Source organism: Thyridium curvatum, assembly GCF_004353045.1.
Source record: "Thyridium curvatum strain D216 chromosome Unknown NODE_65_length_251728_cov_83.732616, whole genome shotgun sequence".
Taxonomy (NCBI): domain Eukaryota; kingdom Fungi; phylum Ascomycota; class Sordariomycetes; order Thyridiales; family Thyridiaceae; genus Thyridium; species Thyridium curvatum.
In genome coordinates this window covers 120,550-145,258 of record NW_022156820.1, presented here as the reverse complement: position 1 = coordinate 145,258, position 24,709 = coordinate 120,550, and the positions used below count along the sequence as shown (strand labels likewise).

The window sequence follows — 24,709 nt, the reverse complement described above, 5'->3', positions numbered from 1 at the left end:
GGCTGCGAAAGGTCAAGGATCTGGGGAAACTCTTCATGCTGCGCTGCAGGAAAGACGTCAGTGGTGTCGACGATCGCCAGTCTGGCAAGTCGACGTCCGGATCGAGGTTGCGATGATGAGAGCTGAGAGCAGGGCCCTCGTCTCGCAGTCCCTCTGTCTCACTCTCTCTGCTCCCTGCCGAAATGCGTGCTTTCTGGCGCTTGGGCCTGCACGAAAGGGTATCGCGGGCTGGGTGAGGTCTAAGGTCTGAGGCGGCAATTCGGGAAGTCTCTGCCTGTTTGGGTGGTCGACCTTGGATGAGCAAGCAAGCTGGAGCAGTGTGACGTTGGATGGCGGCTCAACGGACAGGTGCGATAATCTGGTTCGCGCTGGCCTTGCGCTAGGCCCACTGTAGGATAAGCCGGGCAGGGTAACGTTAGCGCCACCAGTGGTCGAGGAACTCTGTTGCAGCCCCTGGAGAGACTCCCCGGGAGGTGCCAACCGTTTATGGAGAAGCCCGGGCGTGGGGCGTGGGGCAACATCCATCTCCAGCTCCTTGAACGTACCTTGAGCTTAGGTAGTTACAACCTTGTGAGTATTATTAGTAGCAATTTACTTGATCCATTGACGAAAGACGAGGATGAGCATCGAGGCCATTGTGGGTGCGTTTCTTGCTCGAAACACTTGGAATGGATTCACAGTGAATGTTGGGAAATCAGTACTGACCTATGGACGGTGATAGCCATCTTACTCTAACTACTTGCTTTTTCTTTTCCCCAATTTTGACTAGCAATGTGAAGCCGTAGACCCGCATCTTCGACATTGTCAATACGGGCCGGCTTACGGCCCCCAACTACTCCCTTCCAAGATACTCATCTCCAGATGCCAAGCAGGCTGTCTCTTCCAACGGCTGGCCGGCGGATCTGCATACAGGTCTCGATGTAGTCTGCGACCATACAAGAAGAAAGCATTGATGATGTTGTTCAACTCTGAGGGGGCGGGGTTTTGGAGAAGCGACTCGGTCCCCCTCACCAAGAACATGACGAAAGCGCTCGTCGATCTTCGAGAGGCCATTCGCGGGCCTGGTAAGCACCAGAGACCCTGAAACGCCTTCCGGCTGCAGGGTTAGTGACGTGAAGTTGCTACCTCGTACTTTAGCGAGGAAGCACAATGCACGTGGGCCGTCAGGATATCCATGGATCGAGCCTGGGGACAGTCACCTCCCTTACCTACCTATACCTACCTAAGGTACTGTGTACCGTAAGTTGGTATGCTATCAGACATGAGCGAGTGCAGGCCTTCAAAAAGCTGGCCGGACTGGCCGGCTATTGGACGAGATCGATGCATTGGAGCAAGTGCAAGTATGCGTGCGTACCTGTTCGTGTTCTTGGACCGAAAGGCTGCGAGACATGCGCTGCGCAAAAGCCGGAATTCGAAGTGACTGCTGAAAGACGTACGACGAGAGGGGGCCGGAGCGACCCTCATATCGGGGGACAGAGAGAACAAGGGGCAAAACCGAAAGATCGCGGGATTTTCTCCCCCTCTCCCAACTCGGAGGCTGTGCCTGGGTTTGGCATTACATCATTCTCCCAGAATACCACAACCAACAAAGTGGTGACAACACAGCACCAGCTTGACCACCTGACTGACTCTAAGCCTGTCCACCTGCATAGGCCAGGGGCCGGGCTCGATAAGGGTCCTTCGCACACCTTACCCTGCCCTGAAGCTCTCGAGGCTGCATCATGCATGATATCGTCACCTGCAAGCGGACGCAAAGACAGCGGAGAACACACACACACACACACACCACACACACACACACACACACACTCACACATACATACATACATACATACACACAGAAAGAGAGAGAGAGAGAGAGAGAAAGAGAGGAAACACAGACACAACCCACAGACGGCTCACATCAAACCCCTACGTACTGCCCCTCTCCATCCAACAGTATCTGCAGTCTCCGCCATGGTCTATTGCCCAACAGTAATCGTAGCATCAGTGCTGCGAGGAGGACACGTTGTGTCTGGTTCAGGCTATCATCGGGACAGGCCAGCTCTCAAGATGAGAATACTGTGAGGCAACATACACACCCTCTTAGAATTCCCAGAATCAGCCTCTGTTCTCGACACCACTCCCTACTCCCGTCCAATCACCTTGGGCCTATCAATCAATTCTTTGGAGTGTTGCGGATTAGATGGAGAACCGAGTTGATCGTTGCGTCCGCTCATTGCGCTGGCATATCACGACTACAGGGCGTCGATGTATACTGGCCCGTCCCAGTCGATGGGAGAGGCCAGTCCAAGGAAAGCACAGCTGTGCTTGAATCTCTACCCCTGGGCATTTCACCCTTTTGCAGTGTCTCTCCCTAGGAACTCCACGTTGATTATGGGCGATCATCCGTTCGAAGCTCACCCAGACAGGCCCGGGTCTCAGTCAGCCAGTGACATGAAGCAAGGTGGAAGGAAATATGGCTCTTGCTCGCCCATGTGTCTATCTACACCCTACTACAGCGCGACCGCCCCCTGGCTCCGGCATCCCAAACACCAACATTGACACTCTGATCACCCTCGAGGCGTCATACATCGTCGTCTCTGGGTCCTAGAGTAGACGCGCGAGTGGCTCCCAGGCCACACCAGCCAATCTGCCCGGTGCAGGTCATGCCGGGATACCCAGCCTCCCAGCAGCAATGCCACAGGCCGTTGGTCTCGTCTTCCGGAACCGGTGAAGAGACAGCCCATGCCGTCATATCTGATATATTGTCCCTCTAGGCCTCAGCCAGCTAGCGTTGCTGCCATGTCGTGCCATCCGTCTCACAGTCTGCAAGCCGACTGCAAGCCCGACAGGCACCCAACGAGGGCGCTATGGATCTCGGGGGACGAATGGGATCAGCAGCATCTCCGTGGCTCAACGCGAGCGAGGCCCTGTCCGCTCCCGAGGATGTGTTCCGTCAGATCTCACGACGCACAAGCCCTGTCCGCTGGAGCTGTGTTCTGCACACCGACTGATCTTCTTGGATGATGCTCACCCTGAGTGGTCGTGGCTATGGCTACATCGCTCCTCTGCGCCCTCTGTAACCCACACACCAAAGGCGTCTCGCTAGCCGCCATGCCCAAAAAGCACAGGTACTAGTCTCAGGGCGGAAACCGGTCAAGTTGATGATCTCCATGGATGCCCAGCCCTCTGCTTCTCTCGTCCTCCCTCCTCTCTGCTCATTTCTTCTTCTGGCCACTCCCCTGCCCTTGCTTGCTCGCATCATTCTCGCCTTCCTTACTGCTCTTGGCATCGGCGCTCTCCTTGTTCGCGCGGGCAGCGATGGCTGCCCGCCGGGCAAATTCGTCCTGGGGCCGCGGTTAGTGATCAGCGTGTAAGTCTCGGTGTAGCGGCAAGGCAGTGTGGCACCTTTTCTCCCCGTGCTTTGCGGATTCTCGCCGCCGCGGCCTCGTCCATCTTGCCCCGGCCCATGATGAAGCAGTATAGAACGGACGATAATCGGCAAGGTAGACGAGCGGTAGAGGTAGACGAGCGGTAGAGGTAGACGAGCGGTAGGACGAGCAGCTTCTGTGTAAGCTGGTGGTGGGTGGCCGTGATATGCGAACGTGTGAATATGCAACGCTGCTTGTTGTTTGCGCTTTTGGGGCAACTGTGAGGCCTGCTCAGATACTCTGCTAGAGAAGTACCTCTGGGACCTGTGTGATTTGATATGTAGAAGGCTTGGAGGCAATATTGAAGACCAGGGGAAGGGCAGGATGGCTCAACACCAAGGGGCGAGCACCAAGCTACATATACACGGACTGTGGAGTCTCTGAGCATGCTGCTGCTCGCTGCAACACGATACACCAAACGAAGCTGGTAAGGTTAGGTTGCAACACAGGCTAGAGACCGACAACAGAGCCAGGGCTTCCCAAAACGACATGGAGTGATTCAGCAAGTCAAGCATGTCGTCAATGCCATGTGCCGCATGCCGGTCGTAAGACGGGAGGGGGCCAAAGACTTGGACTCTCCACTCTCAGCGCAGGGCAGTGAACCCCAGCATTGGGCATCCAGCCAGTCTGCTCTGGGGCTAATCAGAGTATCTCATCAGATATCGGTACATGCTCGGGGCTGACCGAAAGAAGTACGTCGTAGGGCGGACGGGGTTGTCCCTGGGGAAGGGGAGAGAAGGGCTTGGGCAGTGGTTCCCCAATAGTGGCTCCCCGATGCCTCATGATGGTCAAATGCGAGAAGTAGATCGTGGATCCAACACGAAACATTGCACTCCAAGGGAACGAGCTAAGGCAAGCCAGATAGAGTGACAGACACGAGCTAGACAAGGGTTAGCACTGGAGCCCTGGACAGATGAAGCCAACCACTACTTGTACCTTGCCCAAGGAGCCTAGTGTAGTCAGTCCTTTGATCTGGTGGACTGGGCAATCAAGTACTTGAGCCAAGTACTTGTAGAGGGTATCGTATCGTTGCTATCTCACAGCGTCAAGTCCGGCTCTGTATGTGTATGCACGGGCTTTGCGTCCACAGCACAGACAAACCTGGCCGATGTGCCGTGCCGTGACCCATGCCATGCCATGCCATGCCACCCAACTCATTGCTTTGCTCCTCTGGCCGTTGCTGCTCTGGCCTTTGGGCAGATCCCGGCCTTTCCGTGCGTTCGACCGTGTTGCACCCCGAGGATCGACTGCATATCTCTTTTACACATCATATCCAGCTCCCTTGTCCTGGTCAAGGCTCCCCTGTCCACCTGTCCATGGCAGGGAGGGAATTCAAAAGAAAGGAAAAGCGGCAGAAGCAATTAGACGAAGATGAGCCAGGGCACCAACAGGAAGCCTTCCCGAGGCCGTACCAGACTACGCACACCGAGCGGTGCCATGGCCGACAGATCCACCTGGAGGGGGGTTTTCCTGTCGCGGTTTCTTCGCAGGGCATGGGGTACGCATCTGCCTACGGAGTATTTGTACAAGCCAGGTCGGAGGGAGGGAATAACTTCGTATGGGTTAAATTGGTGACATCCAGATAGTGAGGTGCTCCACACGAACAAAGTCGGAAGTACGAAAAAATAACCAGGCTAGCAGACATCCTCACCATCGTCAGTGTCCATGGTGGGCAAGTAGAAACCTTTGGTGAAACAAGGCAAACAAGTAGCACCCTCCGGGCTGGAGTCTCTCTCTCTCTCTCTGTGTGTGTGTATGTATGTGTGTGTATCCGTCCACAGCAACAGGATCATCTTGCCTGCGGACTTAGGTTCGTCGGCTGCGCCCACCTGAATATGCACGCCATCGAAAGAAGAAAAGAAGCAAAAGGATGACGACCAGTCGATCGGCTGCTGGACTCCAGGATCGCGCGCTGCTGCAGGTAAACGGTGCAACAAGGGAAGAAGCGAGCTGCCAGAAGCAACGATAACCCAGAGAGTACCCAGGGGACTGGAAGCGAGAAAACCACAACCAGTCCCGTGGGAACCTGAATTGTGAGCGACAGAGGACATGAACAGGCAACCCTCCCACCACCCCTTACAAGCTCGTACCCCCTCGCACGCCACGAAACGGGTGCGGCCGGGGGTGAGTGGGCTGGCCTGTGTGGGTTTGGCCGTGGAAACGTGGAGCCATAGACGTGGGCTCGCGGGTGCCAGAGTGCGTGCTTTTCCCTGCTTGACAGCGATACCCCGGCTTGCAAGTCATCTGCGTTCGACCAGGGGCCCGCTGCCCCCCCCCCCCCCAGCCAGAGATTGTGCACAAGGATGACGGACACTTGCCGAAGCGAGAGAACTGACAGACACTCGGACAGCCCCATGTTACAGCCTTTGTGCATCATCTCTGCCGTGATTCGGCCTCTCTCTTCTCTCTTCTTGCCTGGACAAACGACATCTCGAGTAGCAGGACCGGATTGCCAGCTGGAGGGGGGGTCGATCCCTTTGTCGTTACGTTGATCGTCGAGACATAGCCACATCCACGACCGGAGATGTACGTTCAGAAAGAACACATCTCGAGCTACCTACCATACCTGTCTTTCCGCCCCCCAGGCCTAAATACCCCGGTACCATCTATGGTCAGATGATCTACATGATCCATGGCGACTCCCTCCCATCCTTTCGGACCTTGGGCCCTGTTTCTCTGGCTTTCTTCTCCTTGCACCCCGCCATACTTGCCTTCGTCCGTACTTGTACGAGTACTCTGTATGTCGTGCTCTCCCTCGCCTTCTCGCAGCAGACGGAGCGGTCTAGGATCTTGTTTCGACATTGCCGCGTGGCTGACAAGGATCCTTTGCGACCTCGTTAGAAACGTCCGTTTCGGCCTCTCGTTTCTCAGACTCAGCAGGGCGGGCAGTCAGTCCTCTTCTGTGAACCTGTACAAGCATTGTCTCTGCACGCTAATTCATGATTCTCACACTTTGTTTACCTCTGACATTGGCCTTGTATTGGCCCCCCTAAGCAGCCTGTGGGACCAAACATCTGCACATCTACGTATCCTCACGCAACTCTATCTAGCTTCTTGACCCGTCATGCCAAACTGTCGCCCCTTTCCCGCGCGCATATGCACTTGCTGTGCCGTGAACTTGCTGCAACACAACTGGGCCCTTCTGTGCTCAAGATATGGCACGTGGTGTGGCCCCGTGTCCGTGGCGGCAGCGCGCTTTGGCCTATCTGTCGCGAAGGGATTTCTTGAACTGCCCTTTCTGCTGCTGCCTCACAAACTTGCCATGTTCCTTTCATCTCTCTCAGGAGAGTCTACCCCGGCTCAATGCCCCATCGGGTAAACTCCCTGGCATCAGCACGACCGTCCGAGGCTACCGCGGCAGGCAACAGACGTATCAAGGAACTAGCTACTGTCGACGACGCCATCACAATTACGGGGAAGACATTCCGTGATTGGGATCCTTGTTTCAATGCTTCCATATCTCCTGACTTGCAGATGCGTGCGGAGGACTCCCAGCGATGATCTTGCGGAGCGGAATGTCGTACGGTTCTGCCCTGTGACTTGCAGTAGACTAGGTTTTTCGGGAAAGGCAAGTGATGATCGAATAGTCCAACCCCGACGGCGGCTCCCGCGGCTCCGGCAGTCTCCAACATACCGACTGAGAAGGACAGAAACTCCTTTGTGCTTGGTTGCTGCACACACGTCCATCTCCTTGATCGACAGCACGTCGCCCAAAGGTAACTCGGACATTGTTACTCCTGAGATCAATATCTGACAATTGAAGGAGTGTCTCAACCTGTACAAGGAGTAGCACTGTCTAGCTAGCTATGTTAATCTCTGGGGAGTCCTCAGTCCAGTGCAGCGGAGCTGGTAAGTAGAGGATTCAAGAAGATATAATACAAGGAACTAGCTGTGAATGTTGAGTTAGAATACTGCCTAGAGGCAACTATAAATGATACGCGCGTGTAGGTACAGTCTATCATTCTCACAGCAGGAGCTTTGATAATGTATTCTATTATAATCTACTAGATGTCTCGGTCGTAGGTAAAGGCTGATCACTACCCTCGCCTCGGGTTAGTCTTTTCTGATATGTGCTGTATCTTAAACTATGCACATGCAATGACTCGGCACATGCCTTCAGACGCCAGATAGTCATTGCCTAAGTGTATAATGCCAACCTTGCTAAATCTACAAAATATGCAAGGTCTTCCACATATCTCGCGGATCATCTAGTGGGCATGGAGCGGATCCCCGCTCGCCGTCAGCGCCTTTTGGCACTCGGCCAAGATGCGGCCCTGCCTCGCGACGTCGGCCAGCCTGCCGATCACTTGCTTGTTGCCGTCCACGAACCCGAACAGGGCGTACGGGATGTCGACCTCGTCACAGAACTCCTGCACCAGTTTTTGCGCGCGCCGGAGGTTGTGCCTCGGCATGCGCGGATACAGGTGGTGGATCGCCTGGAACTGCAGCCCCCCGTGGAAGAAGTCGAGCCACTGGGGGCAGTCCACGTCCATGGTGGTCCGAAGCATCTTTTGCGGGTAGGATTCCTGGGGCCCGAGGTCGGCCGTGCTCATGGCGAAGTGGGAGAGGGTGATCTGCAGGTGCAGGGGCATGGTGACCATCGAAGCCACAAGGAAGTAGAGGAAGCGATGCCAGTTGGTATCGATGCTGCGGTACAGCAAGCCGTAGCCGAACCAGTACCAAAAGAAAAACTGCCCGGCAATCTCGACCCAGCGGTAGTGGCGGGCGATGCCGCGTTTGGGGCCCAGGCCGAGGATGAGGTACTCCCAGGAAAGGCGGATAAGGTTGAATCGGCCAAAGAGGAGCAGGATGTAGTAGGAGTAGTGCTGGATTGAGAGCATGAGCTTGGCAAAGGCGTCATACTCCATGACACGCTCATAGTAGGAAGAGCGAAGGGAGTGGAGGAAGCGGTGCGAAATGGCAAAGAAGGGCATGTGTTGGATGTCCGGGTCATGCTCTATATCATTGGTGATGATATGATGAACGTTGTGATTGCGCTTCCACCACCCGACGGAGAGACCGCCGATGTAGTCGGCACAGGCGATGCCAATGATCCAGTCAATGTGGAAATTGTGCGTGATGCCCATGTGCGCGGCGTCGTGGACCGTGAAGGAGAGCTGATGCCAAAGGCAGCCGAGGAAGACCGCGCTGGTCACGTACCAACCCAGACGCAAAAAGACAAACGCACCGGCGGCAAACAGAAAGTAGCGGCAGCACTCGATGGCGTAGGAAGAATAATTGCAGTCGAAGAGCCCTTCTGCCTCGAGCCGCCTGTGCAGCTCCCGGTACTTCCTCACGATGTTGTCTTGCACGGCGTCGTCCAGGGACGGGTACCTTTCCAGGTCGAGCTTGACCTCCTTCATGGTCTTGACGTCGAGGAAGGACATGGACGGCTCTTTCGCCTCTCCGAAATCCTCGACTGAGGAGACCGACGACGCAGACGAGGCCCGCTGTGCGACCTTTCCCCCCTTGCGCTGGTGCACGCCAGGCTCGGGCAGATCAAACGTGGGCGACGGTGCTCTTGAGCTCGCCGCGCTCGAGGCCGTTGTGATGTTTTTCTTATTATTCTCCCGCTCCAATAACACTTCCTGTAGCTCGTCGCTCGCAGTGGGCAACGGCCGAAAGACTCCTCCCTGGATGGGCGGGACGAAGTTGGTCCAACGGCCCTCAATCCGGCCAACCCGGTACTTTTCGGCCAGGCGCTGTGACTCGACGCTGTGGAAGCTACAGTTCGGACGCGCAGTTAGCTTTCCTTCCTTTGGACGCCAATCCGTGGTGGCCCGGCGCTGGCTTTGACATACGCTTGGAACTCATCGGTGGCATCTCTGCCCACCATGTGCTGGATGGCCTTTTCACCGCCTGGGTGATACGGAACCCAGGCATCGACCTTGACAACGAATTGGTTGATAATCACAATCTTGCGTCCATCTGCAATGAGGCCCTCGACCTGCCTCCTCGACATGAGAGGATAGGTCCTCTCTCTCTGCTTTGGCGCCATGTTGATCGATTTGAGCGATGTGCCAGGGGCTGGCGGGAAGAGAGTGACTGGGGAGGGCGCCTTGGCGGGTGACTGAACGAGCGAGAAGTTGAATTCAGATTCCCGCAATGGTTCAACGCTCCATCTTTGAGAATCGAGAAGCTCGGGATAAAGTGGCGGGAGGGGACTCGAGGGGTGAAAGGATGCAAAGTCGCCAATGGCTGGAGCAATTGATCCCACCGACACTTGATCAAGGGTGCAATCGCAGAGTGGGGTTTCGGCGTTCGCTCTAGGTCAATAGCAGATGCCGTGGGCTCACTCTCCACCGTGGCCGAGCCAGGCAACGACTGAGAATCAATTTGATCGAACGGGTAACCCACAACCCGTTCCGCATCAGGAAAGCCTCGAATTCCATCTCCTCCCACAACACGCGTCCGCAGCACCGCATCGTCCAGCGGGACTTGTTTGGTCGGTATCACATGCACTTGTCGGTCGATATATGCCTACAGAGAAGCCACTATGCAGGTCCGTCTTTTCACCTAGGTAGATAAGCGTGCACATAGCCGCCGCACATGAACTATGCACCCATCCGTAGTTCACACCACAAGAGAACATGTCATTGCTGGTCGAGGTCCAAGTGCCAGAGGCACAGAAGCCTGTCATAAAAGCTTGTAGACACACAGGACAGCTGGCCAGGACTTGCCTCGTCAACATGGAAATCGCTGCCATAGTTCATGCTCTTGTGCTCCTCGAACCGAGCAAGCACCTCAATCCCACACGCAGGCTCCGAACCTCCCGACAGCTCCACCACTCTCGCTCCAGCATGCATGCACGAGGCGAGTATCCTCGCTGTCCACCGCCCGTCCGTGTCCGAACGAGTGCCAATGAGCTTGAGCCGCCACACTCCGCCTCCCAAGTTGATCTCCGTGAGGAGTTTTGATTTGCGCATGCCATAGGTTTCATGCAGGGGCTGTATTGCATATGCTCTCAGGTGGTCATCGTAGCTCCCGGTGATGACAAGGCTGGAGCCGTCTCGGAACATCACGTCCACAGGCAGAATTGCCGTGACCCCCGCCGTATGACCGGGCACTTTGACCGGTGCATAGGGCGTGGCCGCGGCCGCATCACCATCGTTCTGCTTCTCTACTTGGCAAGAGGTGAACCTAAGGGTGGAATCGTCGCCGCCCGAGTAAAGCGTGAACCAGTCGGCTTGATTGGCGGGCGTCTCGGGGTTGATGCGCAAGAGCGGCGAGGATAGGGACACGGTCCATGCCTCCAGGTCATGCGAGATGATGGGTTGCAAGCCCGCAACGAATGTTGTGTGCGCAGGGTTCAGCCTGAGCAGGTAGACATCGTTCGTGGAAGTCGTGATGGCAACGAGATCTGGGTCCGTTGGATGCCATGCCAGGGAGAGGAATAAAACCTCTTCGCCAACGTCTGGTATCCGCACGGTGCTCACTTGTTGCAGTGGCTGCGGCGACGATGCTATAGGCGAAAGCTGGAAAGTAGATAGGTATCCTGTGCTCGACACCACGCCACAGATATCATTTCGGCCCTCGACTGTTTGGAAGTGAAGGTCCAAGAGCGCCGATGGCTGATCCACAGTCTGCACGTGTTTTCTGTGAAGGAGGTTAGACATGAGTCCTGTGATTACGACTTGAGGCCATGGCATGACAGTCTCGGCCTACATTTCATCATCCTGAAGCTGAAACACCAAGATGGTGCCGTTGCGATTCTGTGTCTTCTTGGAGACGGTATCCGAGTCTTCTGGATCATTGTCCTTCTTGTCTTGCGATGCTCGGCTCTCTGTGTCCGGGATGTCTTTGATGAGGTTATACGTGCCAACCAGGAAGTATGAGGGATGTGCAGGACAGAACTCGATACAACTTGGAGGGAGATCCAAAACAATGGATCGCGCAGATACAACAGGCTCTGGCCAGGGCATGACGACAGCCTGGGCAAGATAGTGCTCCTGCGGTCCCGCGGAGGCTGACGGAGTATCTCCGGACCCAGCTGACGCTGAGTCGACAGGTTTCGGTGAGCAAGTGTTACTTTTTCAGGGGATGACCCTGCCTTCTCTTTGGCTGTTCTGCTTGCAAAGCCGCTGGAATATCCCTGTACTTCGTAGGGGTTCCTTTGCAAGGATGGTGGGAGAGGAGACGTAAAGGATGGATGATAAAAACGTTGATTGGGGGCAGCCGGGGTGAAAATTCGGCGGTGTGGTGGCCGCTAAAGCGGGGAATAGCGCCCGTATGCCGGCGCTGCATGAAGAAGCTCCACGGGGTCCTGCCGTTCCGCCACTAATATCGGGTCAGGCCGTCGCCTGTCAGACTGCCGTCGAAACTCTAACTGACTGCACGGGGCTGGAACTCGAAAGAAGCTGCCCCTGGAGTCTTCTGGGCCATGGAAACAATTCGATTGTCCACCCCAACAGAAGAGGTGTGGAAGTCACTGGTATTGTCTGGTTTGGTTATGTCGAGGTCGGGGCTTTGTATGGATTTCCAGACGACCCTCGCTCCTTCCTCTTTCATTGCACCTTCTTTACTAATAGTTCCCTACCCAGGAGTAGCTGCCTAAAGCAGCTCTCATGAGGCACACGTAGGGCCAAGAGGACGAACACCAAATTATTGAGAAGACCTGACTGCAGAGAACTGCATAACCCAAGGCCCATCATTTTTAAGCGTAATCACACCGACGCTTTCTTCGCGATGGAGCAGCTGAGTGACGAGTCGGATTTTTATGGTAACCCGCATCCTTCCGGCGTCTCTTTGAAACAGAATGCGCTGACCCAGGCCGTATAGGCGACGAAGAGACTGTCTCGGCGCTCGAGGCGAGGGTCGAGAGCTTCAATGTGGACCAGTACTGGAGGGACCGCGGCGCCCACGGGCTCGCCGTGCCGCAAAGGCAGTCCGCTTCCCGTAGCCCGTCGCCCCAGTTCCACAACCCGTATGCGGGCCATCCTGGAGCATGGCAACTGAGCGAGACGGTAGATGCCTTCCTAGCACGCCTGCCGCCCGCCACCACAGAGAGGCGTGATGGGCTAGATTGGATCTTCATCTGCAACCCGTTCATCGAGCGCAAATCCAAGGCCGAGTCCGACACACGCCACATACAGGGATGCGAGGACGAGGGACCAGAGGACAAGAACGCACAGGTCCTCACGTTCAAGAGCGGCGGCGAGGAGCGACTAGAGATGCTGGGCGCTTACATGGACTTTGCCAGACAAGGCGGTGTGTCCACCGTGGCAGCGACTCGCGAGGCCAACAAGGCGCGTGCCGATGCAGTCAAGGATATCCTAGAGCTGGCCGCTTTTACGCATGTCACGACGGGCAAGGTCGGTCCTCTTCCCCTACACAGGCTCGTGCTGTTGCTAAAATGGATGATATAGTGGATGCTCTTTCCTGAACCGTCCGCTGTCAATGATGTGTGGGAGGTTGTTGCAAGGGCCACAGCCAGAAACGAGCTTGGTATCGCTGCCAAGGTGGCACCTCGAGACCCCGAGGCTGATCCGAGACGGGACCGGCTGGTCTGCATTTACACAACAGACTTTCGGGACAAGGATGATGTTGCCCGTGTGCTGTTGAGTATGAGGAAGCTTGGCCTAGTGACCAGCACTGGCCGCCCGATCTACTACAAGCCAGGTTAGTCTTGTTCCTATCTGGCTGGAGGTGGGATCTTTACTAATGTCAAGTCCGCATGCCAAGATGCGTATACATACCTGGGTATTGGTAGTGGTAACAAGTGGGATCTCAGGGCCTCATTTTATGACTCCAAAGAGATATTCTCTCACTTGAGCAAAGGGCGATGAGCTGGTATTCGAGAATGACGATCATAGAACGTGCGTCTCTCCACTCAGGAGGTTGCTCGCAACGTTTTCATGCAAACTTACCTAGCTCCCTAGTCAGAATGATTCTCAACCAACCAACCAGGCTTCCGAGATATTGCCTCTGCTTGCGAGCTGTATGCGACCTGAGAAGAGCTAGCGACGATGAAAATTGGCACGGGCGGATGAGAGACGGATTCAAGATAGACCAACGAATGCGAGAAAGATCTTGTGAAATGAAATCATATACCAAACGCCGGCCCTGCCTGAAGATGATGCTACGTGATGCGAGTGCCATGCATAATGCTAACGAAGTCCCATGCCTGTGATACGCTCGAAAGAGACCGCTTCATACGGTGAATGTTCCCCTCTCATGCTCCTCGAGGGCCAGATCCGCGGGGCCGTCAGGATCTATGGGCTTCAAGAGCAAGACCAAACGGTACGCGCTGTTGCCGTTGAGGTAATAGCGGTGCAGCTTCTTAGAGCGCAGAAACCCTAGCCTCTCGTACAGTCGCATCGCGGACACGTTGGTCTCCTCCGTCTCCAGCACGATCTCGTCGGCGTTCCGGCTCGCCATGGCGTCAATGGCCATCTTGACGAGCGAGGTGGCCACGCCGCGGCCTCTGCATGGTGCTGCCACAGCAAGCATGGCGATGTAGCCTCGGTTGGTGGGAGCACTGTGGACAGAATGGGGTTCGAGCTTGCAGATAATCACGCCGATGAGGGACGAGTCGAAGGGGTCGAGGGCCTGGAACGGAGAGCGGGAGTGTCAGTCAGAGAGCGGCGCTTGGGACAAAGGCTGCAATCACGCACCATGAAGCACAGATGGCCCCATTGATAGAGGAAGTAGCGGTAGACATAGATGCTGTAGGGCTCGCTCAGGTCCTTGGAAATGAGGGCCCGGATGGCGGGCAGGTACTGCTCTTCCAAACGGTGTTCGTAGCGGACGTAATTGAGCTCGGCGGTGAGGCCCTTGGCCGTGCGAGGCAGGTCGCTGCTGCTCGAGGCTGTCGCGACAGTAGCCATGTCGCCTTGCTACTGCGGGAGGTGAAGGGAGGGAGTTGGGGATCGCAATTGCTGACAGGCTCGTGACTCAAAGCTTGTGGGATGGAAGCAAGTAAGCCCCGCGGAGGTAGGGCGCACGCCGTGAAACCGCAACGGCAGAATCCTCTATGGACGGGTTCAGCAACAACGAGGGGAAGGATGAAAGTACTCAGTACTGGCACAATCCAGAGTACATGGAGTCAGACCAGCTGCAACCTCGACACGTCGTCCGGAGAGGGAGTTGTTTTGTAAGTACACCAAACCAGAGATGGATGGGATGATGTCTGGTGCTTTCACATGCTGCAGAATGTTCCATAAAGTACCTGTCTACGGGCAGCTCTTGCTCCTTACTCGGTGCGCACACTCTACCCAATTAGGTATTCTGGCCGCTAGAGGGACACACTGGAGCTCCGAGGGGTACCATCGATAGTGACATCCGTAGCTACAAGTACAAGGATAGGTATCAAATCCGCAAGGTATCCCCTCCTCCAGGGCTGACACTTCGTACGTAGTGCTGTCCCATGTCCGAAGTGTCTACCGGCTGGGAAAAGGTGAAGAAACGTGCCCCGAGCCGTCTCATCCCACGAGCAACTTTGCCCCAATGAGGCCAAGCGTAGGCCTGACTTGGCATAACCAGACCTCCCGGAATGCTGCTGTTTTCCGCCCTGCATGTGAAAGGAGCGGGTCCCATTAAGGTGTGACCATGACGATGCTCGCGCTGTTGTTTGGGCGGTGAAAACTCCGGATTCTGGTATTGCAAAGCAGGGGTCAAAAATAGTGGTTGATTGTGGCCTGCTAATTTCTAACTCTCTCTCTCTCGAGAAGCCAACTAAATCTAACTTGGTGGCCCACTTCAAGGGCTGACTAAAATCCCCTCTCTACACGATACCCGGGAATGAAAATGCAAATCGACCCTGATTTGCTCTGAAGTGGGCGTATCCTAAATGAATGACTGAGTTCTAATAGTGTAACTTAGCAGCATAAAATCCCTTCATCTAGTGGAGACCTGCTAGATATGAGTTAGGTCTAAACTTTTCTACTTATTTCCCACCCCTAAGCTCTCCTCAGTAGATATTTCTTCTAGCTCTCTTAGTAATTCTAGATCTGTGTTGTAGATATTGGCTGGTGTGTATCTTAGGTAGATAAAAGGCTTGATGTTATTGATATGAACTTTATAAGGGGCAGTCTGTCTATTAATATATTGTATCTAATATGAGATCTTCTCTATATGTCTGATTATAATTTTAGATCTAACCTATTAGGGGTGGAATTTACTAGGGTTCTTACTAACCTTCATCTATTTCTTAAGAATCTATATCCTTTTAGAGAATGACTTTAGCTCTCTAGCAATCTTATTCTTATATTCCTTATGTTTGTCTAATAACTATAGTTAGAAATCCTTATGTCTTATATTGGTTGTCTCTAGAAAAGACAGCACTTAGGACTTATTGGCTTTAACTAAATCTGATCTATCTTATATAATAATTTCTACCTCTTTAGGGTTGATCATACTTAGTGTTAGCAATCTATAATATTCTGGTATAAATCCTAGTAATATCTTTAAAGGTGTAATTCTAAGACTTAGGATTATCTGACTATTAATATTAATAATAATATTAGAGAGTATAAGATGCTAATTATTAAGGCTAACTCTATTTCTGCTTATAGCCTATTTTATCAGCCTATCTTTAATAAGTTGAACTATATACTTAGGAAGCCTAGTGCTTGAGGGGTGAGATATCAGTCTAAATAATATTTATACTCTATGTCCTAAGAAAATTGTTTTTATATATTGGTTTTTAAAGTGGCTTCTATTATTCTGGTATAGGCTTTAAGGCCAGCTAAAGATTGGCATCTAGTTATAAATCTATATTATAGCTATAATGGCTCTAGATGCCTTAGGGAGTGCTTTATAGAGTATGAATCAGCTGAAGTAATCTACAGTGAGCAGGATGTACTAAGATCCATCTTATGTAGCTGAGGTGATTAGTCTAATGAAATCTTAGCCGTATAATTTAAATAGATAGAGAGATATAATCTTCTAAGAAGGGGTTTTCTCTATATAGTCATATTAAATTTATTAGTAGATATAATATTATTTACAGTAATCTTAAATATCATCACTTTATTTTGGCCACTAGATCTTTCCTCTTAGCTAATAGGATGTTATTATCATAAAGTAATAACTATAGTAATTATAAGCCTAGTAGAGTGCTTCTTTAACACTGGTTTTACTAATATAGTATGATAAGAAATCCTCTACCTTATAGTAGTATAGATTCCTATTAATTAGGCAGAACTTTATTACTCTCTTTTTAATATAACTTCATTACTTTAATAGAATATAAGAGATTCTCTTATTGCTATAGAGGAGGAAGCTGATAATATTGCTTAGCTATAGTTCATTATGTTCTTATATTAATTCTTCTAGTGGTTAGAGTTGCTCCTTAATAAGGTATAGTTCTACTAGCTCCTTAAAAGGCAGTAGGGCTTGCGCCAACCTCACTAACTCTTCTAGGCACTTAAATTTCTTAAAGAAATCGTCTAGTAACCCTATGATCTCCCTTAATATATAGACAACTCTATTTAGTAAGATGAGGTTCTTGATTTAGGGAGTATCTTAGAAGCTAGTATCTAAGTTGTCTGCTCTATTAAACTTATAGTTCCTACAGTCTCTCTAGAGAGGAGGTGTGAGTCTTGATATGCTATTGGTGATTAAAATCATCTTGTCAGAATTTAGGTAGTAATAGAATTCAAGAGGGAATTAAGTAATTTTCTTGATAAACTTAAGCAGTTTTCTATATACTCTATCTATATTTTTTATTAACTAGACAATTAATAAGTGGTTGATATAGATTTTAACTAAGTATAATAATCCTTAAATTATCTATTATACTTTTAAGATTGCTTTTATAATGGCTAGTATCTTCTTCTTAGGTATTAAGTATCAGGACTTAGCTACTAATAGACTAAAGCTTAAGAATATATTGATCTTAATATCCTTAAACAATTTTAGGTGGTAAGCTATGCTGGTTGGATGCTAGGATTTTAATTAAAATAAGATGTTGCTAATACTATTAAGATATATATTAATAGCTAGATAAATCTGATGTGAGTAATCAATACTATAAATATAGTTATTAGTAACTGACTGATAAATCTAGAAGAGGGCTATAGAATACTTAGGAGTCCACTCTAGTGTTTTATGCTTAATAGATAATGTCTTAACTAATAGCTTTTCTGATAGAGTGGTAGTAGATTGTTTCTTAAAGAATATAGATTTAATTTTGTGTACAAGCACCGCTTGACTAGGAATATATTTCTATAAGAATGAAGTGAGATAGATTATCTTATTAACCTCATTCTAAGACTAAGGTGGAAGTGATTTCTAATATAAGTTCTAGTTAGAGAATCAGTAACAGTGCTTATCAGAAGGGTAGATTTTCCTATTATAGAGCTATATGCCCACTACTTCTAAAGAATTATAAAATAATTCTGTCTTATTAGATAAAAGAGGAACTAGGCTAAATATAATATAAGAGAAATATTTCTTATAAAGGAAGTTGAAATAAGAATTAAATATGGTTCCTAAGAGGCAATAGTCATCAATATAAATAATATAGGCATCCCTAGTCTTTAGGTTGAATCTAAGAACTGACTCTAGTTTAGGCGTATAGATATTAGTTCTAGGTGGTAGGTATCTAAAAACTAAATTACTAAACCTTATATAAGTCTAGGGAGTGTAATAAAGTCCTTAGGCCATAACTCAGTAAAAGTACATACTATTCAGTATGATAAATACTGTCTTATATTCATCCTCTAGTTAGATAGAGACGCCCTAATATCCATTCTTTACATCAGACTTAAAGAATATAACCAGTCTGCCTATCATAAGAGTGTTAAGATTGGCTTTAAGGGAGTAGTATAGGTATTGTAAATAGATAGACATAGAATTAATAGGTCAGTAATTATGGACCATATAAAACTTAGAGGAATTCAGCTTAGATAGAAAGAGAGTCTAGGCTGCCTATCTTAAAGTTCTATAGAATATTAAATCCTAGTGTTCTATCTTAGAAATTGTCTTATTTAACTATACAACTTATAGATAGGTCTAGCAGACCTAATAGAGGTGATAAGGAGTAGCGCCCTTCTTAAGAGGGATAGGATGATCTATGATATTAGTAATTATTATATTCTAGAGTTAAGTGATAAAGACATCTTTATAGGTGTAATATAAATCTTTAACTTAGTAAATTTATTCTAGTGTTATGGCCCCCTGGCTGATATAAATGCTGCTAGCTAAGAACCACTTATTAACCTGTTCTAGTGGTGCTTAGCCTAGTTCTCTAATTTATAGGCATCTAGTGATTTTAAAGAGGTCTCTCTTTAAATTTAGTTTCCCTACTAAATTTAGCACAGCTCTATATATCAGTGACTTTATACCAGTATTAATGCCTATATAGCCCTCTGGTTTTGAACTTAGTAGTAATGTCTGTATTTCTTCCCCTATATCAGCTATATAGATATCACACTTAGTGATTTCTTATTCCTACTTATAAAGTGCTTTTACCTATATATCGCTTAATCTTTACCTGTATAGCAACTTTCTAGAGTGCTATATAAGGTAGTTGTCTAGGGTTAGCTTGCCTAGTAGTCTTGTTATAGTAGAGAAGTCTATATCCTTATATGCTGTAGGTGCTGGAGGTAGAGAGTATAGTTGGTTTAAATAACTTAAGTCTAGTCTCTAGATTCTTCTAAGGTAGAAGTCCTAGATCTACATGCTAGTAATAGCTAGGTTGTATAGCTATATCTTAATTATATCCTAACCTATCCTAGGTGTATATCTTATACCTAGGAATAAAGTGCCTGTATGCATCTTGTCTAGCCTTGTTATAGGCTATGTTGTAGTACTGTCTAATGATATTATAGGTATATCTGTATATCCTGTCCTATTATGTATTGTCTTGTTCTTATTCTAGGTTGGCCCTATGCCTATAGCTGTCTGGCTCTTAGTTCTATATACTATATTGATTAATCTACCGGCTATAGGAGAGGAGGGTACCTTTAGATTCCTCTTAGCCTAGAGAAGATAAATCTAATGTTCTTAATCCTACTAGACTAATAATCTTAATAATCCTATATATTATATAGTAAGGTTCTTCTTTTAGGGTTCTAGTAAGAGAGGAGGAGATATATTTAATAATTATATACCTAGTGCTTCTTAAGGATTATGGTTAATGTCACTAAGATAATTATAATCTTATGCTAGAGGAGATCCTGAGTCTTAAGATCTTATATTATCTATATTGGCTAAATGAACTTTAATATTATAGGATTCTAAGGATTGAGTGAGGGAAAAGATTTAGTTAAGGTCTAGAGAGTTGCACTCTACCGCTCTTAGCAGGGAGATCTTAAACTTAAGTGATAATAGAGGTTGATAATAGATTAGAAGAGTTTAATCTCTAGGAATCAAATTATGATAAAAATGGTTTACTTTAATATAAGGAAAATCCTCTATAGCTATAGTTACTATTTTATAAAAATATAGGGACCTAATTTCTTTATTTATTATAGGATAAGTAATACTATCTAGTATTAGGAGCTCTACTATAAGTACTCTAAAAACTTCTAGATAAGTGTAACTAGAGGATAGGGGTAAGAAAAGATTTTAGTTACTAGCTATAAATGAGTCAGACTTAGTTACCTGAGAACTGGCCGGCTCTAAACTTAGGCATAAGCTTTTTCCTATAGGGCCTATAGTAGAGTGTCAGTCTTATACTGGTTAAGGCTGTTAGCTAAGTAGAGAAACTCTGTTATCTCCTGTAACTGGTTGGCAGTAGGGTTGAAATCCTCTATATCCTTCTAGTCAAAATAGTTAAGGAGTTGACCCTAGATTAGGGGTTGCTTAGTATTATCTATTATAGGCTTGATGTTAATTATAGTAGGTATAGAGCCTTTTAGAAAGAACTTAACACTCTCTTCTGGTTGTCTATTCTAATTAAATATAATAAGCTTCTTAGTTTCTTAGTTCTAGATTACTCTTACTTAGTTAAGCCAACCCTATAAAAGAAGAATGTCCTATAAATTCTTATTGCTAAAAAGAAATATATGTATAGTGACTAAGATTTTTCCTACTATAATATTAATAAGAATATATTTATCAGTAGTTATAACTTGATTATCAGTAAGATAGATATGTTATAGTATTATAGACTTTCTTATAAGAAGGCTGTGCTTTTTACAGAATGCTAGACTAATTAAGTCTAAGGTAGTGCTACTGTTAAGTATGATATGAGATATAAAGATACCTTTAATACTGCTGCTAATAAAGGAGATAGTTGCCTTCTAGGCTTTATAAGGCTTAAGTCTAACTTCTAGATGATGTCTACTAGCTGTTTCTATTCTCCTAAGAGGAGAAGTAGTATTATTAGCAACAGTACCTCTAGTGCTATCAAGCTTAAGATTTAAGAATTCTGCTTTATAGAACTTCTTTTCTAAGTTTCTAATATATAGTTGTTGTTAAATAGACTTTTAGGTGGGCTTAATAAACTTATTTATTTCAGTATGAAGATAGGGAGAAATATCTAGCAGCTAGGTAGTAGTAATATTAACTGGAACTTAACTTAGGAGATTAGCAATATAGAATAGAGACAGTCTATTATTAGTGAGCCTAGCTATATGCAATTAGAGGCGTGCTACTTTCTTTAGAGGGTTCTTCTTAATTAATCCTTATACTATTTAATAGAGAGAGTAGATCTTATCTTAAGATAGGGGTGGGAGACTCTTATAGGGATTTAGGGGAAGCTTAGATATAGGTAGGTTTATGTTAGTTATATCCTTATCATCCTCAAGCTTAATAATTATTAGAGCTTATATTAGATTATATAGCTTAGCTATAGCACTATAAGAGAGGCTGGGTATGGCTAGGGCTAGATTAGAGTTCTATAAAGTAGGTTTAGACTAAGTGGCTTTATCTAGGATGTTGAAAGTAACTGACTTTCCTCCTTTAGGTGCATCTTTCTTGTCTTTAATATAACTAGCTTCCTGTTATTAGACTTAAGATTTAGTAGAGTGATCTACTAGGTAGGGAGTATTTTATTTCTTATAAGTCTTATCAATATAACTAGCAGTAAAAGTATAACACTCTCTTAGCTTAGTGGTTATTATAACAGCCTTACTATCTTATTGCTTATGAAAAGGGACTTCTTTAAAGTTTATAACTAACATCTCACCCTATAGCGGTAGAGTTACCGCTTGACTTTAGTAAGTTTATCTAGACTGATAGGGTTGAGAAGTCTATTGACCTATCTACTGGTCTTATTTTCTGAAATACTCTTCTTGTAGTATGTTTTGCTGGTTGTAGGGGAGAGCCTTTTCAGGATTAGGGCACTGTGTCTTGTAGTGTTTAAACTCTCTGCACCTGAAATAGTGAATGTTATTTCACTATTGTCTATACTAAAGCTATATGTCTTACTAGGAGTATGACATGCAGCTGGAGGTTTGATTCCCTATCAGTGACTTTAGGTGTTGCTAAGATCCTTAAGAAGTCTGGTAATTTCTTATAGCAGCCTAGGATATTATGTTCAATACTTCAGTAAGTTTCACTGATGTGAATTGGTCTACAACCTTAGTTAAGGCCTTAACAGTCTTGCTGAGATGGTCTACCTTCTCATCTATTTAAGAAGTATATATTAGCAGTCCCTCTTTTATATAGAGCTGGTTCTTCTTAGTAAATATATCTTGCTTCTCTCTATAGCCGACTAAGTAGCCCTGAATAGTATCTTAGACACTAATAAATAAGCACCTACTAGAGAATATAGATAAATCCTTACTGAGTATGCTATAGGTGATAAGTCTGTCCTTAATATGTTATTTAAGATTAGTATTATGCTTGCTCTATACTAACTAGATAAGGAGGTGGCTTTAAAGTAGGTTTTATATTTCTTCTGTAACAGCTTAATGACTAAGCTAGGTAGCTCACACTAAGTAATTAGAAATACTCTCTTTTAATTTATAAGTAAATATTATAATTAATACTATAATAAGACTTTATATCTCTAAGCTATCTACCTTAGGATACTTCTTAAGGAACTTAGTTTTAATGATACTATAATCTTACTAATTATTATTAGTGAGTTCCATGCAATACTATATAGCAGTGTCTCCTACTAGATTCTGACAGAAGAGTGTTTGTAAGATTATAGTCTGAGATTTACCTAGGGCGATTCCTATTATAAGAACATAAGCCTGGATGTTCTCTAGGTATTCTACTAAGGATGAATCCCTATAGCTAGTAAAGGTTGAATTAAAAGGCAGCATTCTAATAGACTAAGAATATAGTAATAAGAAATCTAGAGTGAGGATGAATAGATCTCTAGATGTAATAGAGGATAAGGGTTTCTTAATAGGATCTATTACTAGAGATGATAATAAGGATAAGGACATACTAGGAATTAATAATATATATATGTAAGGACATATATTAACTATTAAGTATGGCTTAGTTTTATAAGTAGAGATGGCTAAAGAATTAATCTACTAAGATAGATTGTTGATATGCTCTAAGAAGTTTAATAGAAATAAATGATAAGAAGAATTTAATGCTGTATACTAGGAACTATTAGGTATAGCTAGTATAATTAACTTAGGTAATAGAGAATGCTCTTTAAGAGAATGAGTATAAGTAATACTAGCCACCTATAACTAGTAAATATCAGTAAGACTCTTAAAGTCAGCTATAAGAAACTGTTTGCTAGTTCTCTGCCTTTTAAGTGTGTTCTCTAAAAGGAAGATCTTAACTGGGGAATACTAGTGGTAAATACTAGTGATACTATATCCCTAAGGTCCTTCTAGAATATACTGAGATGTGGTTACAGCCAGAAGTTTAGTAAGAACTAATAAGTAGTAAGAATTGCTAAGGCTGAAATAGTTAAAGTTTAGAAAGTCAGTTCTAGATTTTTAAATAATAAAAGGTATGAAGTATAAAGGGTGGAGTTTTTCCCTTATCACTTAGTAGGTTGAATTATAGGGTGGGGTCCCTAAGAAAGTAGTAAAGTATAAAAGTTAAAAGTCCTTTATTAAAAAGCTAATAGTTATAGCTGTAAGATCTTACTATTACTATATAAAGATTATTGCTGTCTAGTGGATGTAGAATATGCTTATTGAGATATACTTAGATGATCTCACTTATCTATTTTACTACTGCTCTATGGCTACTATAGGTTGGAAATTTTAAGAATTCTTAAAGTTTGACTTTTAAAGTATCGCCCTACTTTATTAAAGCATTCCCTATTATATAGCTCTATAGGTCTAGACTTAGTAGTAAGGTCTAGCCTTTCCCTATTAGTATAGACAACCTAGATAGCATACTTAACCTAACTCTAGTAGTGGCTTCTAGCCGGCCTCTCTAGAGTTTACTCCCTATAGTAGACTTCTATATAGCTGTATGATCACTAGTATTATAGCTAGCTGGTCTAGATCTTCTATTATAAGGAGGATTCTCTAATTCTTATTAGGATAATAGATATATCTATATGTTAAAGATCTTAATAGTATGGCTATATCTAGCTACTCTCTTTAACTAAGTCTAGCTAGCTATAAGTACATTAAGATATACTAGCTATATAGGACTATTATGATATATTATAGGATATGATGTATGTATATCTAATATATATATAAGTAGTATGACTATACTGTCTTATTACTAGTCTATCAGTATATCTATTATAGGTATGTCCTAGGCCTATTATATATATATATCAATATGCTGGTAACTCTAGTCCTTATCTAGTTCTGTCCTAGCTTATCCTATAGGGTTTAGATGGCTAGCTTAGCCATTAGTAGAGCTATATCTATTCTATGCCACTTTATAGTAAAAAGAGTACCACTATAATCCTTTTAGTCTAGTAAATTCTATAGTAGGTCTCTCTCTCTTCTAAGAGACAGCCTGTCACAATAAAATCATGTCTCTATATAAGCCTATAAGCAATAAGTCATTTTAAATGTTTAGGGAAGTCTAGGGTTCATACTTTAGCTACATACTAATTCAGCCATAGCCATAAATGTCATGGTCCTTTACAAGGCGGCGAGTGATAAAGTTCAGTTTAGGTCGGTGATGCCTAGGAGGCCTGAGATTTAGCAAAGGCGTGCTTGGACCAGGGAGAGGGAAAATCCATAGACAGAATCTGATTCTAGAGAACGAGAAAAGAAAGGTAATTCCATCATAGTAGAGGGAATATCCTGGTTCACCCCACCATGAAAACTCCGGATTCTGGTATTGCAAAGCAGGGGTCAAAAATAGTGGTTGATTGTGGCCTGCTAATTTCTAACTCTCTCTCTCTCGAGAAGCCAACTAAATCTAACTTGGTGGCCCACTTCAGGGGCTGACTAAAATCCCCTCTCTACAGTGGCCATGATTGACGTCAGACAGGCCAGGCTCAATCCCAGCTG

General features: G+C 46.4%; 3 protein-coding genes across 3 annotated transcripts; 1 reads left to right on the top strand and 2 right to left on the bottom strand.

Moving 5' to 3' along the window:
* Window positions 1–7,621: 7,621 nt before the first annotated feature.
* E0L32_009201 (uncharacterized protein) lies at window positions 7,622–11,335 on the bottom strand (the record flags this gene model as incomplete). Its single annotated transcript, XM_031144140.1, has 4 exons — window positions 7,622–9,137; window positions 9,215–9,611; window positions 10,072–11,009; window positions 11,079–11,335. The coding sequence occupies 4 exons, from the start codon at window positions 11,333–11,335 to the stop codon at window positions 7,622–7,624; spliced, it is 3,108 nt and encodes a 1,035-aa protein (XP_030991311.1).
* A 763-nt stretch (window positions 11,336–12,098) lies between these two features.
* On the top strand, window positions 12,099–13,036 carry E0L32_009200 (uncharacterized protein; the record flags this gene model as incomplete). Its single annotated transcript, XM_031144139.1, has 3 exons — window positions 12,099–12,132; window positions 12,192–12,724; window positions 12,779–13,036. The coding sequence occupies 3 exons, from the start codon at window positions 12,099–12,101 to the stop codon at window positions 13,034–13,036; spliced, it is 825 nt and encodes a 274-aa protein (XP_030991310.1).
* A 526-nt stretch (window positions 13,037–13,562) lies between these two features.
* E0L32_009199 (uncharacterized protein) lies at window positions 13,563–14,239 on the bottom strand (the record flags this gene model as incomplete). The annotated part of the gene is made up of 2 exons (XM_031144138.1): window positions 13,563–13,961; window positions 14,027–14,239. The coding sequence occupies 2 exons, from the start codon at window positions 14,237–14,239 to the stop codon at window positions 13,563–13,565; spliced, it is 612 nt and encodes a 203-aa protein (XP_030991309.1).
* Window positions 14,240–24,709: the final 10,470 nt, after the last annotated feature.